This window comes from Chrysemys picta, chromosome 8 (assembly GCF_011386835.1).
Source record: "Chrysemys picta bellii isolate R12L10 chromosome 8, ASM1138683v2, whole genome shotgun sequence".
Lineage (NCBI taxonomy): Eukaryota > Metazoa > Chordata > Testudines > Emydidae > Chrysemys > Chrysemys picta.
In genome coordinates this window covers 45,455,146-45,474,544 of record NC_088798.1, presented here as the reverse complement: position 1 = coordinate 45,474,544, position 19,399 = coordinate 45,455,146, and the positions used below count along the sequence as shown (strand labels likewise).

Here is a 19,399-nt window from a genome sequence, read left to right as displayed (position 1 = left end):
AATTTCCCTGGAAATAGAGGATAAAGGCAGCAAGAAAGTGAGAAGAAAAATTATCACAGAGCTACACAGCTATTGGCTTTCTACATATCACTTAGCCTTCTGTATCTAATAGCTAAACTTTAAGAAACTGTTTGGGGTAGCATGAGGCTCTCCACCTCAGGGATAGCTCCAAAACCATTGCATCTCCATTCAAACCAATGGTTTAGCTTGGTGCTTTATGGTGTGATCAGGGTGAGTTGCATGCTTCACTACAGTTTAGAGGGGGATGAGTTTTATGCTCCCCTTTGTGGTTGGCTAGCTCTTCTGCCAAGGCCCTGCTTCCCTCTGCCCCTTATGTGGTGAGTAGCATCCCACTGAGAGCAGCACTAGTAAAAACATTTGGGTTAGGATGCATAGAAAGAAAGGCAAACAACTATGGAGATTTATCAAAATCATCATGTTTCTGCAAAAAGTTTGAATCAGTGTTTTATCAGTAGGAAAATTTCTGATGAGCTCTATCCACATCATACTGTGTTCTTCCTCCCCAACTCACAGAAACTCTTCTGTGGGTTCTCCCTTGGAGTTTATGCTCTGTGCCTGAGATGGATATGCCAACTAGTCTCTGCCAGATTGTCTCCCCCCCCCCCCCCAAAAAAAAAAACCAAGAGCAAAGTCATGTTTCTTTTTCATATCACAAGGATAATTTTATATGTACCTGAGCATACTGGTGGGGCTGTCCATTTTCCTAAGCGACATGTGATTATTTTGGATCCTGTCATTCCATGAAAACTTCGACATTTGTATTCCACTGAAGAGCCTGCTGCATATACTGGCAATAGGTCAGAAATGATGTCTCCGTTTTGAATAGAAGGTGGGGGGCCACACCTTCCTAACACATCTAAAAAAACACAGAGCGTTGAAACACAGAGTAATTGCACTATATTAGGGTACTAGTTACGTAAAGTGGAAGTTCTAGTAGCACTATTCCCTGCCCTAACTATACCTGTAAAATCTGAGCCTTCAATAGAGTAAAAGATCAATCTTGCTATTTTTTTAAATTAATGTTTAACTTGCCTCATATTTTTCTTTTCTTCCAGGTCTCTCTTAGTTCCTGATTCCAAGTAGTTACCTCTCACTGTACAGACAACATGGAAGGAAGGGTGGTAAGGCTAGAATATTGGAATTACTCTTCTGGAGAAGTTTTAATCTACCATGAGATCCATGCTCTATGAAGGCTCAGTAATGTTCATGCATCTTGGGTAGACTATTTCTATGTGCTCTGTATTGGACTGACTAAGAAGGTGGAGAAGTGCTTACATCTGTCTAGTGAGGTTACCAGTGTGAGATGTGATAGTGGTTATTGTGATATAAGCACTTCTCCACTGACCTACTTAATATACATTAAAGAGCAATTTAATATCATAGTCTGGACGAGTCTAGGAGAAATTCCAGCATAATTAAACATTTGTGTCCCTCATTTGGGGTCCTTGTTATACATTGTGCCCTGCATTTGGGCATGGCATGTTGAGAAGCTTGTCCTGAGTTGACTTAAGTTCTTGCCACTCTAAATTGTCATTAAATAAACTCTAGAGGCCACATCCTTGACCCCAGTTAAGGTCTTTTCACACCGTTGGAGTGACATGAAAAAACTTTTAAACTATCTCTAACTGGGAATGGTGAAGATTCCCCCTGTATGATGGAGTGGTTTGTCATGGGCAGCCCCACCCAGTCCTCAACTGGTAGAAGGTTCCCTATGGGACTTCTCTTGTCAGCACAACTTAGAACAGTCCTTGTGCTGCTTACAGTTATGGCAGGAGCTGTTTCTCCCCCACTATCCACTTATGGCCCCAAATGTGGAGAAAGAGAAAGGTGTCTGAATGCTGTTCTATTCTCTCAAACCCACTAAGCATTACCCCAAGTTTCCCATTGCCTGGTAAGTTTCTAACATAATAGAATTGTATTCTTTACTCTGAGTATTTGTGTCCTTTAATAGATTGTCGTGAAGGACCTTGTTAAGAACACGAAAAAAAACCATCCAAGGAAATTCTGTCTTCTGGTCCCATGTATCCACTGTCTTACCAACTCTTTCCAATAATGATAAATGAATAGAGAAGCACCTCTGCTAGGTTCATAAACCCACACCTGTATTTGCAAGGGAGCTAATTTAACCATAAATGCATCTAATTTGATTTCTCATTTAAAGGCTAATTATTTTCCAATGTGTGCTGCTCTATTTCCAGTATGACAAATAAGGCAACAGGACACTTAATGCTGCTATCTACCCTGATCTATTAAATCTTTGTTTTCTAACAACTAAATCAATGAAGCCCTCCTAAATAAAAACAAGTAAATTCATTCCATGAGTGTCATCTGTACATTCCACACTTTTGATAGTGGTGTCATTTTTTCTGTATTTATCAAATATAAGCCTATGAAGTACTGGTCTTTTGTTTCAAGTTTGCTCATTTTCCTCCCAGCTTAGAATATCCCAAGGAATAGTAATTTAATTAAGGAACACATACCTTTATTGCACTGGGGATACACAATATTGCCTGAATGACACCACACAGTGAAATCAGGAGATAAAAATGCCTGGGGTACATGTCCTGATTTGCACTTAAACACAACAAAATCATCATGTTGTATGTATTGTTTTCCATTGTATGCCTCAGTCAGCTCTATGCCACGGATTTGCATTTCTTCCTGAGAGATAACACATGGCTCTAGAATGAGAAAAGCAGAAATCTAATGATGTACATATAGTTAACATGGTTGAGGTCTAGGTGGACTGATTCGGGGGAACCGATAGAAGAAAAGTATCTGGATTGTCAGGAACAAACACTGAATAAGATATTACCTGGCTTTTCCAATAATCACAAATTTGTTTTGATGTTAGCAATAGAAAAATGGTATGGTCAAGAACCTGGGATTCCCAGATTAGATCTCAGCCAGTGGCCTGTACCAGATGTATCAGAGGAAGGTGTAAGAACCCTGAGGCAGGCAGAGATGGGATAATTTGCTCCCCACCCCCTAATATTAGATCTCAGCTTGATTTCTAATAATTACAGACTGATTTAACCCTGAAACAGGAGTGTGAATATTGTTTCCACATTTTTTATCATTATTAATCATGATAATCTGTCAAGTATCAGGGAGTAGCTGTGTTAGTCTGTATCTACAAAAACAACAAGGAGTCTGGTGGCACCTTAAAGACTAACAGATTTATTTGGGCATAAGCTTTCGTGAGTAAAAACCTCACTTCTTCGGATGCATAGCCATGCATCCAAAGAAGTGAGGTTTTTACTCATGAAAGCTTATGCCCAAATAAATCTGTTAGTCTTTAAGGTGCCACCAGACTCCATGATAATCTGGATATTCTTGTAGGCCTTATAAACACTGAATTCCTTATTGAGTCTTGCTAACTTCTTGGCCTCAATCACTTCCTATGGCAATGAGTTCCACCATCTAATTACGTGTTCTGTGAAAAAGTATTTACTTTTGTCAATTTCAAATTTTCCACCCTGAAGTTTCATTGAATGTTCCTTTAAAAGGACTTCATTGAAATTGTAAAGAAAATACATTTTCCAATAACTTCTAAAAGAACCTTGAACTTTCATCAGAAATATTTAGATTTCTAACAGTAAAATCTCTATATTACAAAGTTCAAAATATTGGTACAAAATAATGTAACAAAAATGATATTTGAACTGTGAAGCACTTTTACCTACTACCAGATATATAAACATCATCTTACCCTCACAAATTGGTGTTTCTGTCCAGTTTCCATTGTTACAGAAAGATTTATTTTGCCCTTTCACTGAATAAAACTTTTGGCATTTGTATTCCACAGAAGAGCCTGAGGCATACTCTTTTTGCAAAAAAGTAGTTATATCTCCATTAACAACAACAGGTGGACGTCCACATTTCTTTCCTGTCGCTAAGCAAAAACAAACAAAACAAAATGATACTGCATGCCCAGTCATTGCTTGTTCACCCATAAGGCTACTTGGGATGAGATTTTCTTCGTTATCTTCCCCTCATTTCATGTGAGTTATAGACAGTGTCTGCAAATTATCATACCTACCAGAGATACACAGTGGAAAATCTATGTGTCCATCAACACACTTCCTGGCTGAAGGTTCTGTGGGGTTATATCCTTCACTGCAGGAAAATTCCACTATTTGATCATTTACAACCATTATTGTACGTCTACGGCCACTGGACAGAAGCAGTTTTTTGTCCTCCAGTTGCTGTTTTGTGATGGTACATGGTGCTAAATGAAAACAGGAAAAAATTAGAACAATGTATTATTCACCACAAAGCTTACAGATTACATACAATTAAAGCTATTGCTTTATTTTAATCTTTCACCATAATAACAATCTCTTCTATGATCTGGCCGCAGAAAGTGATTATGGCAAATATCAAAAATAATTTATTAACTAAATCTCATAATAAATTTCATGAGTCTGCATTAGATATGGGGCCTAAAACTGCTTCCATTGGGTGATTGGGCTCAGAGTCTAATTGCATTTTGATTGCAAATTAAACTTGTCAAGGAATGGTGAAAGGGAGATGGTTGCTGATTGAATAGTTGGAATTGGAGTCACCAGAGAAGTCACTGAAGAGAATAGAAAACTAAATTCAAATTACCTCTCCAAAGCGACCACCTTTATTAAGCAATTACTTTCATTACGAGACCATCCCTAAGAACCCCAAAGTATATTGAGTACAATTCTGTTTCATTTTTATCAGACGATCATTTCTGTTGACTGATTTTTATCAGTCCCTCAATGGATCACTTTTGATAGGTTTCATTGTACTAGTGAAAATGTGGCACACGAGTTAAAGTTGTGACTAAGCATATTACTTTTAGGGGCTCAGTGTGGTATTCACAATTCAGGGGGAAAGGGTTAAATTTCTTGGGAGATGTATGGGGCGAGGCAAGCAGGGGTTTAAAGTTAGCCATTTTACATTAACCTCTTAGGCTTTCTAATATTTCTTAAATTGCCAAATGTTTAAAATTACTATTTATAAATTGTCTTCTTGAGAGCTGGAATAAGGAATGCCTGAGCATAGATTTCAGGGAGCAAGGAAAGTCAAGCCACAAGAGGTGGGCTTTGTGGAGGGATTTGAAGGAGGAAAGCTGTTCCAGGAATAAGGAAAGAAGGTGACTCCACAGTCATTATAATGTCAACATCTACATTGAAGGAGAACGCATTGAACCCACTAGAAAAACAATGCTATAAAATCCAGTGATGGAAATTTAATATAATACTTGTTTTCTCCCTGGTCAAATACCTGCGTCAGAATGCACCCTAACTTCACAACATGGAGACACGGTGACGGCAACCAACCGCTTTCCTGCAATAGTGGAATAATGAAGGATTCTTCTCACCTATGGTCTCTGATCAACTACCGAGTTCTACATACATCTGCATTTATTAACAAAAATTCACCAAGACTTAAGCTGTGGGGAATAAAATAGATTCAAATTTCCCTTTACCCAAACATTTTGGTGCTGGCATCCAGTTTCTCCCATAACACGTTATCCGTTCAGATCCTGCCAGTGTGTATCCAGGATAGCAGCCGTACTGCACAGAGTCACTCTCCACATATTGCGATTTCTCACCACTAATAATATTGCCAAAATCAACATCAGGCGGCTGTTCACATACTGGCACTACACAAACCAAACACACAGTGTTATTCATTATAGGTGCAGATTGGGTAACTGAGCATCTGAAAAAGCATTTCAGACTATTTTGTCAGCTTGCAGTGCAGAGCTCAGGTAAATTTTAGATTGTATAAATATTTCCAAAAGACTGACTTGAGCTAAAAATATAGCACTTTTATCTCTCCCTCTTTCTCTACTTTATATAAACAAACCATCACTGAAAGAAAAAAAATCATTTTGCAGGCAGGTTAGACTTTCATGTTTTGTTACTTAGAAACCTATTCCATGTTGGTGACATTATCACTGAAATGATAAACAGTGAAGAACTGTGTAATCTTATCACGTCCACACTGGTCAACGCATTCAAGTCTAAAATATGGCATGGGGCTCTGGGAGAGGGGGAGGGAGTCCTACAGAGAGAAGTGGGCAAAGGCTAGTGTTCAAATCAGATATCATTCAGATTTGGAGGATCTGAATATTGTCCAAATATCAGAACCCTCCCTGCCCAAATCTGAATAAAACTTCTGAGTCTGAATGGAAAACAATTCTGTCTAATCTAAACTAGTCTACCTAAGCATTTATAATGAGCCCATCATGGCAGAATCTACTTCAGTGTTGTCAATTAAGAGTGAACATGCCCTCTCGATTATTATATATATAATGCTACTAATAGCTACATAATCTGGTTTATTTTTAAAGATTTCTATATTTTATTTTAGATACATTAGGCCCATAAAACCTGCACATGTACTTGGAGTCTAGAGGTCAATTCACCAGTGTTCCCAACTACCATTTTGTTTAGTCTTTTAGAAAAAGAAATCCCTGCATTATACTGGATCCAACACCCATACATTCTGGGAAATCTAGATCCAATGAACGAAAAATGCTGAGGTCTGGAGAAATGTTAACTAATCAGATTATGGCAAAGATGTTCAAAGATGCCTAGAAGATGAAGGAGAAATACTATTATTTTCAATGACTATTGTGTATCTAAATTCTTAAGGGACTTTGACAATCTCAGCCCATATATATAAAGTTTTTTTTTTTAAATCATGTAAACTTAGGATGTGTGAATCACTCACCTAAGCCACTAAATGATGATGCTGTTGTCACCTTTGTCCTCCCCTACTTGTATTTGTCACCCCATCTGTTACTCTCTTAATTAAAAGCCTGTCTAGCACCCTCACTCATGTGAGTAATCTCTGCTCATAAAATCATCCCTTTGTGTGGGTCTGCTCACAGGAGCAAGGCCTGCACCTTTAGCCATCTGCTTTGACCCTTTGAATGTAAAGAAAACTGTTACAAATAAAAAATCAATGACCATAAAGCAGAGATTGCCATATAGTGATTCAAGTATTCAGAATTCTTGGAACAGCTTATGCTTTTTCCTGAATTAACGTATCAAATCATATCAGGATTTATTGTTTGTCAATGCTAATATTTCTCTTTGAACACAAACATTTTAATGTTCATGTAAAGAAAACTCAGTATTAATTTAGTGTAGCACCTCCTCACCAATGCCAGGGTTATGGCTGAGACAATTCTTTCATTCGAAGCATTTACCGGTGCTGAAGTTTCTCATGTTCTTTGTCAGTCCAAAAGTAAATGTTTGGGGGGAACTTTGACCAACATCTGATCAACCATTTTTCATTACTCAAGAAAAAAGAAGTTACTTCATTAACAAATTTAAGATTTTGATAAAACCAGTTCAGATCTAAAACCTCAAGCTCTACAAACTCTTGAGTCTTACTGAGGAATTAATGTCAGCTAATGTACAAAACAATTAACCGAGACAATGAAACAACTGATAGCACAGTATACTGGCACCTCATGTCATTTTCTGTGCAGAGTTTGGTGTACGTGGAATCCAGTTATTCAGATATGCCTGCCTGAGGAAGTGCATATCTTCCAGAATGTAATACATTGAACTACTGAGTAGCTCAATTAACATGGATTATTTGAGCAAAAACAGCCTGTCCTACATTAACAGTTATGATTCAAATTACTTCTTTGGTGTACCAAAGTTCTTAACTGCTTGGAACCCTCCCAGTCTCTTGGAAAGTCATCCCTCTAAGTCCTAGTTCACTGAATGATGTGATGGGAAAGGACTCAGAAGGTCTAGTGTCAGAGATTAAAATGCCCCCTTCTCTATAGAGCTCAATGCACTATCTAGAGCTATTTCTAAGGCATCTTTCCCTATATTATCTATATATCAGGCCCATATACCAGAAACTTTTCTACAATCAGCACAGTATTACTCTTGGAGTGATATGAAATAAAAACAATTGCTAAACAAACATAAATCCTGTTGAATTCATAATTCATTTAATGTGGCAAAAATAACTATGGAGATGAACAGGAAACAGATATGTGAGTACCTTAGTAAATTTCACCAGCTGTCAGGATTACAGCAATAATGCATACAGAGCTACTAGGAACACTCACATACTTTTGCACTCTGAATCCCTCTGAAGTATTTTGTTTCATTAGCCTTGTTTCATTAGGCAGTAGACACATGGGAATAGTCTCTAGAATAACACAAAAGTAAGGCTCCATAACTAACCCTCCATCTGCAAAGGTTCTCACGCACTCTCCTCCATTTGTCACTAAACCCCCTATTTACCATGTTCCATGAGTCATTGTTTTACCCTTGCAAAATGGGGCTGAGGATCTTTTAATTCATTTTGCATCTTACCTTCTCCCTTAGCATAGAAAGCCCAGAGTATCTGAATGATGATACCTCTCAGCAAAGTCATGCTGGTGCTTGATAAAGTACACCCAGCACTTGTAATAGCTGACATGGAGTTCTGCTCTTCTCTGGATCCTGTCCTCAGCAAATGAAGACTGACCTTCCTTTATAACCCCTCTCTGTTGCACCCCCGACCTCTTCTCTTGCAACATCTAATTCCAGAAATAACAGATATAAACTCCACCAGGAACACAAAACAAGTTGTTTGTTTGTTTCCCAATGCTCCTCTTTCATGACATAGGACCTGCACATCCACTAATGTTATATATGCCATCATGTGCCAGCAATGCCCCTCTGCCATGTACATTGGCCAAACCGGACAGTCCCTCTGCAAAAGAATAAATGGACACAAATCGGACATCAGGAATGGTAACATACATAAGCCAGTAAGTGAACACTTCAATCTCCCTGGTCATTCTATTACAGATTTAAAAGTCACTATCATTGAACAAAAAAACTTCAGAAACAGACTTCAGAGAGAAACAGCAGAACTAAAATTCATTTGCAAATTCAACACCATTAATCTGGGCTTGAATAGGGACTGGGAGTGGCTGGCTCATTACAGAAGCAGCTTTTCCTCTCCTGGAATTGACACCTCCTCATCTATTATTGGGAGTGGACTACATCCACCCTGATTGAATTGGCCCTGTCAACACTGGTTCTCCACTTGCGAAGTAACTCCCTGCTCTCCATGTGTCAGTATATAATGCCTGCATCTGTAACTTTCACTCTATGCATCCGAAGAAGTGAGGTTTTTACTCACGAAAGCTTATGCCCAAGTAAATCTGTTAGTCTTTAAGGTGCCACCAGACTCCTTGTTGTTTGTATGACATAGAGGTTTCCCCTCACATCATTTCCTGACTCTTTTACTCTATGACCAACCCACTCTTTTGCATATGTCACAATTTTTGATTATCTAGTTGCTGGGTCACCCACTTTCTGAAGGTGGCAGGATCTTCGGGGTGAATGTACATGGCCCTAGTCCTCTTCCCTCCTCAAAAGCAGCACCAGAAGGAGGCAGCTGGGCTGGCAGGTGCAGTGGACAGAACACTGAGGTTATATCTATGCTAGAGGTTTACTCCAGGTTGCTCAATTCAGTAAACCAGGAGCCTGGAACAAACATTTGGGCAGTGTTTACATTACCCTTTATGTCTGTGTCAACTACCTCATATTAACTGGCAGCCAGTTAGGTTGTGGCGAAAAACTTGAGTGAAGCCCCAGGCCTGAGAGATAGCATTTGCCAGTGGAAGCTGGTATTGTGCAAGCCTGACTGTTTATCACTCATTGATCAGGACATACAGACACTTTGAATTTTGGAGTGAGGTAGAGCTTATTCTGGTAAATCATGTTTTGGGGGAACTTCCCAGCAAAGGTTAAAGACTATTAGTGCTATTCACATTTACTTATGTTATCAGACTGTAGCTCATCCTCCAAGTCCTTTTGTCCCTCTGGGGAGTATAGTAGATGTGGATAATTGCTTTTGTGGAGACATCCAAAACACCATGAGGCAGGGACACTTACAAATACAGGATTATCTTTAGTGCATCACACTACATTGTACGGGATAGGCATCAACATTCACTGAAAGAAACTGAAAAAGTTTTGGGAGCAGAAAACCCTGTACATTGCTACCAAATAACCGTAAAGTTATGTTCTCTTATTTTGCAACTGTGGTTCCAATCTCACAGTTCTACATTCACTGTTAAGGAAACACCAGACTGTGGAGAATAAGTTCCCAAGCCATGTTATAGGAAAACATTTATAAGTATTTTATCTGTGGGCTGTTGGTGAAAAATAAATGCAATTACCCTAAAACACCTGCATATTATCTTTTTGATTTAGGGATAAACAACCCACACAAATATCCATTGCATGAATATTTTTCTTATGATGCTTTAAACATAGAGTAGGAAGACAGCATATTTGCAAACATTTTAATTTCTTTTTCATAGGCTAGAATGAAGGAAAGACCTACATGGTCCCCTAGGATCCGTCCAAGCTAATGTAAAGTTATTCACTATAGTACATGTTCTAGTATTCTCTCCAGTCTAGTTGCTTAACAACAACAACAAGAAAGAAAGAAAACAATATTCACCTATGAGTGGGACTCCATGACACTCCTTATAATACTTTAAAAAATCACAGTGCCTACATGCTCAGTAGAGACTTCTTTGAATTTGACAACTAAATTCATCAAAGATTCTGTCTGCACTGGGCAATCACCATTCTGGGGCTGCAGAAGTTTTCCAACAATTGCTCTGCCCTAATGTCAGAGATCACTGTGGCATTGGGTACAGAAACTGAGAGGAGGGAGACTATGTCTCATGTACTATCAGTGCCCCCCTGGCTGGCATCTAGGTAGCCTGAAGGAGAATTAGGAATCAGCCTAATTTGAATAAAGAGGGATGAGGAATGGTGTTTAGTGGGAGAGAGCCGGGACAGAATAGCAGCAAGGAGGGAAGGAGGTTGTGGGAGCCAGAGAATGGAGGGAGCAGAGTTCGTGGAGTGAGTCTAAGGGGCTTATAGGCACAAAGTCGGATGAGGCAGGAGCTAAGGCATTGTGAGTGGTAACATAGGAATTAATGGACTGTAACTAAAAGAATGTATCATAATTCATACACACAGGGAAGATTAATTCAAGATGCACAGCAACCTTAATTCTGTCATTTCCTAATTTTTGAGTGCTTGATTTTTGCAATTTCAAGTTTCTTAATAATTGGAACAACCCTCTCCCTGCCCTTAGAATCATAAAACACAGCTCCCAGGATTGCTAGCGATCATACAAATGTGTTCATTGGTCAGAAATATTCTTCAAAAGAGTCAGTTTCCCACCCCAAAGCAGGATTTAAAGAAACTGGCAGTCTAGTGGAATGGTGCTGACAATCTTTTTGGTTCATGTGTCCCTCCTGCTGTTGTGCCACTGCTAACTTTGCCCTATGAGTGCCTATGTGGACAAGGGCAAAGTTAAAAACTAAGGTAAGTGAAGTTGTGACAGCAACCTTAACCAGGGAGCGAAATGGGGACCTCCAGTGCTAAAGGTGGGAGATGCTGTGCCATAGCAGTGACTCTATATTTCTTAAGTGTAGTGAAATTAAAAGCTTAATGTGTCATTAATTTACTTTTTGGGGGGGGGGAAGGAGGGCATACCAAGATACTGAAACTTTTCCCTGTAATTAAAATTTCTCCACCCGCCTTTAGATCATGCTTTCTGTGACTAATTTTTTGTACACACTCCCACCTACTTTAAAGGGCTTTGAACCTGGCACAGAAAGACAGTTATTGGGCTAAATTCCCAAAGACACAATAGAGAGGTACTTTATGTAGACACCAGATGACCTTAGCAGAGCCCAGGATCTGCCCCAATCAGTGCTGAGCACCATAGAGAAATCTAGTATCATGTAATAAATGTTTTTACATACTAAGAAAACTGGTAGTTCTGTCCACTGGCCAACGTGAGAACCCTTTACCGCATGTAAACGTTTGGATTTGTATTCTATTGTTGAACCTGTTACATATTCTGGCAGTGGGAAGGAAGTTATTGCACCATTACCAATAGTAAGTGGGTGCGAACACTTTCCAACAATATAGAAATAAAGAATAAAACTATTAGGCAGCATTTCATTACAGTAAATTTTATATGAACAAACTAAAATCAAAACAAGAAATCAAACTAAAAAGTGAAAAATACATACATTAATATTAGAGCTGGAACCAAACTATTAAAACCCATATCAATATCAATAACCCGTTAGGGTAGGATGACAGGAATGAAAAATAAAAGGCAAAAAATATCTGCTACAAACCACCAGGATTGGCAGAACGTGAGAATAAGTAAGTTCCTGAACCAATTCTTGTGGTGTGTGGAAGCATGTCATGTTACAGTCTTTGGCGGGAGAGCTGACTGAGAATCATAGAATCATAGAATATCAGAGTTCGAAGGGACCTCAGGCGGTCATGTAGTCCAAACCCCTGCTCAAAGCAGGACCAATTCCCAACTAAATCATCCTAGCCAGGGCTTTGTCAAGCCTGATCTTAAAAACATCTAAGGAAGGAGATTCCACCACCTCCCTAGGTAACCCATTCCAGTGCTTCACCACCCTCCTAGTGAAAAAGTTTTTCCTAATATCCAACCTAAACCTCCCCCACTGCAACTTGAGACCATTACTCCTTGTTCTGTCATCTGCTACCACTGGGAACAGTCTAGATCCATCCTCTTTGGAACCCCCTTTCAGGTAGTTGAAAGCAGCTATCAAATCCCCCCTCATTCTTCTCTTCTGCAGACTAAATAATCCCAGTTCCCTCAGCCTCTCCTTATAAGTCATGTGCTCCAGCCCCCTAATCATTTTTGTTGCCCTCCGCTGGACTCTTTGCAATTTTTCCACATCCTTCTTGTAGTGTGGGGCCCAAAATTGGACACAGTACTCCAGATGAGGCTTCACCAATGCCGAATGATCACATCTCTTGATCTGCTGGCAATGCCCCTAATTATACAGCCCAAAATGCCATTAGCCTTCTTGGCAACAAGGACACACTGATGACTCATATCCAGCTTCTCATCCACTGTAACTCCTAGATCCTTTTCTGCAGAACTTGCTGCCTAGCCACTTGGTCCCTAGTCTGTAGCAGTGCATGGGATTCTTCCGTCCTAAATGCAGGACTCTGCACTTGTCCTTGTTGAACCTCATCAGATTTCTTTTGGCCCAATCTTCTAATTTGTCTAGGTCTCTCTGTATCCTATCCCTACCCTCCAGCATATCTACCACTCCTCCCAGTTTAGTGTCATCTGCAAGCTTGCTGAGGGTGCAATCCACGCTATGCTCCAGATCATTAATGAAGATTTTGAACAATGGGAGAACACTAGGGGAACTTGGAACCAGTGACTGTGAGTTGCTACAGTGGGCACAGTAAAGAGTAGGATCCTAAAAATCACCTGGACAAGGGTATTCAATTTCTTAATTCCTCAACATTTACTTTGTTGAAATCATGCCCCCTGCTCCCCTCCACCACTGTGAGGGGGTGTGGAAGGGGAGCATGCCTTCCTCACAACATCCTGCCTCTTAAACTACTCTACTCCTTTAATCAGGGGCCAAGCACATTCTTTGTGTTCCCCTGAGTGTTAGGGCTCTGCAAGTCTAGGTGTTACATAAAACATTAGACAGCTAGAAGTGGGCAAGACTGTGCCAATGCAGTTGGCTTCTTGTATGTTGGTGGAATATAACAGGTGGGAAAAATATAATTCTGTGGGAAAATAAACTAAATCTAAACACAGTTAATAGGAAGGAATAGTGACCATTGTCCATTATTTCCAGAATCCAATGTTTTAGAGTTAGCCAGTTCCAGGCCTCCTAAAAGAGGGGAGAAGAAGAAGGTAGATCCTAGAGTTCCAAGGGGCTCTTTGCCGCAGCATCAAAGCTGCTGATGTGAGGTTGAAGCAAGGTTGTGGTGGAGGAGAAAGGGGAAGGTGGTGTCCCTCTGCCTCAGAGGCTCTGATGACCTTTGTTGGCTGTAATAATAAAAGGAAGGTTGTCTCTGTCTAGAATAATTCTGAGGCCTACATATTACTTTCTCCACGTGGCTGGGGTATGTATCTCAAAGTAACTTAACATGGCCCTTGAGTCCTTTAAAGCATCCAAGGCTTCATCCTTGTGCTTATTGAAGAGGTTGCAGCCTTCAAAGGATAGAGTCATGACCGGGGTATGGGCAGTCTGAACTAGTGGTCAGAGCAGGAGTTGGGAGTAAGCCTGGGTCCAATACCAGGAGGTTAGAGTCTGAGACAGGCAAGAGGGCAAACCGAGAGTCAGGTGTCAGGAGGCAGGTACTGTCAGGTTAAGAGGAGATCTGCAGCAGGTACGAGGAGCAGATATTACAGGAGAAGCAATGCAAAGCAGGGAGAACCTAGTTACATGGACTACTTCCTGTTCCTGTATTTGGGTTATATAGAGGCTGGGGACCAATCAGGACCCCCAGGGTTCCACCAATCAGATCTTGGGACAGGAGTTCTCTGCTAGAGTTCAAAGCTGCTATCCTAGAATCTGGCAGCAGGTCCCTGGGTGGCAGGTTGGGACTTCCCACTTCTTAGGTGTCCCGTGTACCAAGGTTCAAAACCTATAGCTCCTATATGGTCATTTGGCCCTCCTTCATATCCCCCAAGAGCACAGCTAACAAGCCCTGTGCATCATGACACAGTAGCCATGTCTGAGGGAGCAAGGCCTGCCTGTAAGGAGGTACATGCAACAGTTGTGCTGCTAGCTCTAATAATAATATGGGAATTTAATTTATTTTTATTTAATGTTATTAATATTAATAATAATAAACTATTAATATTAATTAGTATGGTTCTTAGGCTCGCCAATCTGTTTGATCAGAAGATAAAAATTCTTGTCCTGAATCAGGCTCCACAGAATTTACAAAGGACCCTCGAGGGTATGACAGGAAGCTCACACTGAGACAGATATAACCTTAAAGACTTCTTATTAAAATCAATAATAGTAAGTAAATGGTAAAATACCCAGAGTTACAAAGTTACAATTGCATTACTGCTATTCAAAAGATGCATATAATTCTATATTATCATATGTAACAAAGCTTTGGTTAACATACTCACACCCTTTCTTGATAACCTGGTAGTAAGAGACACAGGACCAGCCTTGCAGTTCAGGTTTCTCAATTCTTGAGTGAGGGATGCAGTACTTAGAAAATGCTAAGAGCTATCAAAGCTGACTAGGGTTTACTTGACTAACTTAAACTTAAATCAAAACCTAATCAACTAAGAATATAACTTAGGGAAACCAAGCTTAGCCTAGTTCCCTTGAAACTTTAAGTTTAAGAAGAACAAGTACAACCTACTAATAGTAGCAGTCATTGTAGATAGAGAGAATAGATAGAATGGAGGAAGTAAGTAAGAATAGAGCAAAGTGAGAAATGGAGATGGAGCAAAGTGAGAAATGGAGTACTCTATTGAGGTGGGTTACCTCTTTTATAGGGCAAATGCCAGAAATCTTTCCTCTTATGTCCAAATTTAATTCATTCACTCAGAAGTGTTAGGGTACACTTACCCCATAGGCTAGTATGTATGTGCGAATTGATGACAGTTATGTACGCACATCAGTCTCTTGTCGTGTACTTGTTAAGTCTGTGGGTACAACATTGAAAACCTCCCTATGCCATTCTCCATTGTCTATTGGTCTAAATAAAAGGTCATAGACATAGGCGTAGGTACTTTATCTATTTGGGTATAGGATAAACAAGATAAAGGTCAACTTTGCTTTCTGAGTAAAAGGACTTAATATAGATATGCTAACTTTGCTTTAGCTTACCATACAGGATATGGCCTGTAGGTCTCTTGCATTACAGCCAAACTTATTTTTAATATACATTTATAAACCTATTTCAATAAACCAAATACTTAAACTATAAGAAAAAATATATATATATATATACACACACAAGCAAGCAGGTTGTAGCCTATAGGCTACAGCCTCCTCCATTGGAGGGAAGCTCCCTGAAGATTGGATAGGCATCTGTCTGAGCTAGGACAGCTGGCACACCAGCCTCATTAGGCAAAAATGAAGAAATTGCCATAGAAATAGTTTCTTCACATCATCCCACTCCATAGCTTGGTCTTGGTGGTGTGAGATATGCTGGACCAGCTGAGATCTATGGTGGGAAGGAAACCTGGATTTAGCAGCAGGAGCAGTGGCTGGACCCCTTCTTCTTAGTATCTCATGGAGCCCAGAATGGACAGGATGGCATGAGATAAAGGTAAGGTGCAATAGACCATAGAGAATACCATGAAGGATGCTCCTCTTGAAACTCCCAATGCCTCCTTTTCTAGGAATGTTCTCAACACTGCCTGTCTGAGTAACCTGGCTCACAGAAGAGGAGTATTGCAGATATGTACGATACATCACTGCACTCCTTTCAGATGCAGAGGAAGAAAAAGAGTTTCTCTCCTCTGTAGATGGAGCCATTCTTTCCAGAGTTCTGGAAGGTCCTGCAGTATACTGCACTGGCATTGAGGTGACAGATATAAATGGACTGGAGCCAAAACCTTTTTAGTAGAGGCCAGCAATGGTCCCTCTGGCTGGTCAGTTACCACGAAGTCACTCAGTATTTGAATCTCACAGGTACAGAGTAGGCTGAGTCCAGGATTGTTTCTTCCATCTCTGGAAGCATGGAAGATACCAAAGAGGAAATCTGGTTACACTAATAACTATAACACTAAACTCACAGCTAATTAGAGGGAAAAAAACGTTAACACACTGTACAGAGACATGAACACTCCAGGGATTCTGTCTCACACCCACAGGCTGTAAGACAGAACTAGAGCATGGTTGGTGCTGCTCTGATTTTATGCCCGGGGCTACAGAAATTGGAAAGCATCCAGAGTGCAGGCGCATCAGATGTGAAATATGTGTGATTGGTTGATCTTTCCCAGAGAACCTAGTATACATTGTATATAGTAAACTGTAATTGAATTCAGAGTGATGCCACATTTTCTAGCTGCCCTCTGGAAGCCTGAAGCACTTCTCAAAGAACCCCCCCTACTTAATGATATCTAACCCTGTCACAATGAACAGACAATGCCAAACTAAAGTCAGTGCTACTATCACTGGCAGATCCTGGCCCCTGATTCATAAGCTGCTAGCACCACCTATCAGAATAGGGTTACATAGTGAACTGCATTGTACAGGTGCTTTGTGAGCCAGTGGATCTCAACTGCATGAGGAAGTGAGCCAGTACACTGGGATATAGTTAGAAAACTGGAACATTTGATCACCCAACATGGCCATCAAATTAACATAATCAGGATTGTGATAAATGAAGGGGAAGGGGAGGTGTAGCTCCCTTTTATGGACACCCAGCCAGCCAGTAGCTATAAAATCCCTCTTAGTAGCTGTTCTCTAATTATTCTACCTGTAAAAGGTTAAAAAGTCTCACTGCTACGCATAGGTAAAAGGAAGCCAAAAGAGCCAATGGGAAGGCTAGAACTTTTTAAAATTGAGTAACAGAAACAAAGAAAGAGTTACAAGAATCAGAAGAAGCTACTAAGACCTGGAATGCTCCCACTCCCTTTGTGGGGCAGCAAGCAGTCCAGAGACAGCAAGCGGGGGAACAAAATAAAACATTGGAAACAGCTATAAAAAAACTACAAAGAAGGGATGTGCCGTTCCCTGTTATAAATATTTGTGGTCAACAGCAGGCTTCAGGTAGCTACCCTGTGCCTGAAGAATGGGGACAGAAATGGAAAAAGGTGGCCCTAGCAAAATTAAAACATGAAACAGCGTCCACTGCATTGCAACCACCACTGTATGATAAAAGCCAGATTCCGGTAAAACCTAAACCAAGACCTAAACTGGTGCCTGTCAAAATGGGACAAGTAAGTGCACAGAAGGAAAAACTAGTGAAAAATACTTTCACTGAATTGGTAAATCAGATGAAGAGAAAAAATGGAACAGTTCACAGAGCACATTAGGATACAGGAGCTGCGACTCAATCACAGGGAAGTGAATAAAAAACAATTTCAAAGTGAAAAACCAAAACTGAGCAAGTTAACACCTAAAATTAATGTATTAAAAAATGGAGCTGCCCAAAAATAGTTAACTGCAGCATGGAAGGGCACTCCTGCAATCTATTTGGCATGCACATGTAACCCACACACCTTCTGGGTGTGGTGTTCTGTCCCTTCTAGTGGCAGAAGAAGGGAGGGGGGGAGAGAGAGAGAGAGAGAGATATTAATGAGTTTGCTCTACAGCCTTAGTTAACAGGTGGTAGCTCATGTGGTAGAGGCTTATGCACTAAACTCCAGAAGTCCCCAGTTCAATCCCACCCACCAATGACCGACATAAGAACAGCCATACTGGGTCAGATCAAAGGTCCACCTAGCCCAGTATCCTGTCTTCCAACAGTGGCCAGTGCCAGGTGCCCCAGAGGGAATGAATAAAACAGGTAATCATCACCTGTTGCCCATTCCCAGCTTCTCACAAACAGAGGCTAGGGACACCATCCCTGCCCATCCTGGCTATTAGCCATTGATGGACCTATCCTCCATTAATTTATCTAGTTCTTTTTGAACCCTGTTATAGTCTTGGCCTTCACAACATCCTCTGGCAAAGAGTTCCACAGGTTAACCGTGTGTTGTGTGAAGAAACACTTCCTTTTGTTTGTTTTAAACCTGCTGCCTCTTAATTTCATTTGGTGACCCCTAGTTCTTGTGTTATGAGAAGGAGTAAATAACACTTCTTTATTCCACACCAGTCATGATTGTATAGACCTTTATCATATCCCCCCTTAGTCATAGAATCATAGAATATCAGGGTTGGAAGGGACCTCAGGAAGTCATCTAGTCCAACCTCCTGCTCAAAGCAGGACCAATTCCCCACTAAATCATCCCAGCCAGGGCTTTGTCAAGCCTGACCTTAAAAACCTCTAAGGAAGAAGATTCCATGGGTTACCTCCCTAGGTAACCCATTCCAGTGCTTCACCACCCTCCTAGTGAATTTTTTTTTCCTAATATCCAACCTAAACCTCCTCCACTGCAACTTGAGACCATTACTCCTTGTTCTGTAATCAGGTAGACACTCATTTCTTAGGGTATCATCTCATTTGTCTATTAAACTACATTAAAGGAAAATCAACCCAAAGACTATCTCTAATAACAATAACTAATATAGAATTCATGGACTTTCTAATAAAATTTTGTAAATATTAATTGCTTCCATGCCAATTACAGTAATGCATATGTAAAAAATAAAAAAGAGTGGGCTGAACCTTTGCAGGTATGTTGCATATCTCACTTCTTTACACACCATAGCGGTAGTATGTATATAGTGCACATCCCCAGGTTTATCTAAGCATATCCAGTTAGTATGTCCCCCTCACTTGGTGTTTTTTTCCCTACTTTCAGATGAGGACATTTATCAGTGAAGCAGGCCATGATAAATGAGGAGAAGCCCCCCTCCAAGATACAACCTTATGGGGCCCATCAACTCCTA

At 40.3% G+C, this 19,399-nt stretch overlaps 1 protein-coding gene across 1 annotated transcript in view; it reads right to left on the bottom strand.

Moving 5' to 3' along the window:
* LOC135973278 (complement factor H-like) overlaps window positions 1-19,399 on the bottom strand; it is a 96,672-nt gene that overhangs the window by 19,181 nt on the left and 58,092 nt on the right. The window contains 5 exon segments of the mRNA XM_065556037.1: window positions 695-877; window positions 3,734-3,916; window positions 4,064-4,252; window positions 5,486-5,662; window positions 8,352-8,500. Coding sequence (XP_065412109.1) covers window positions 695-877; window positions 3,734-3,916; window positions 4,064-4,252; window positions 5,486-5,662; window positions 8,352-8,500 — 881 coding nt within the window.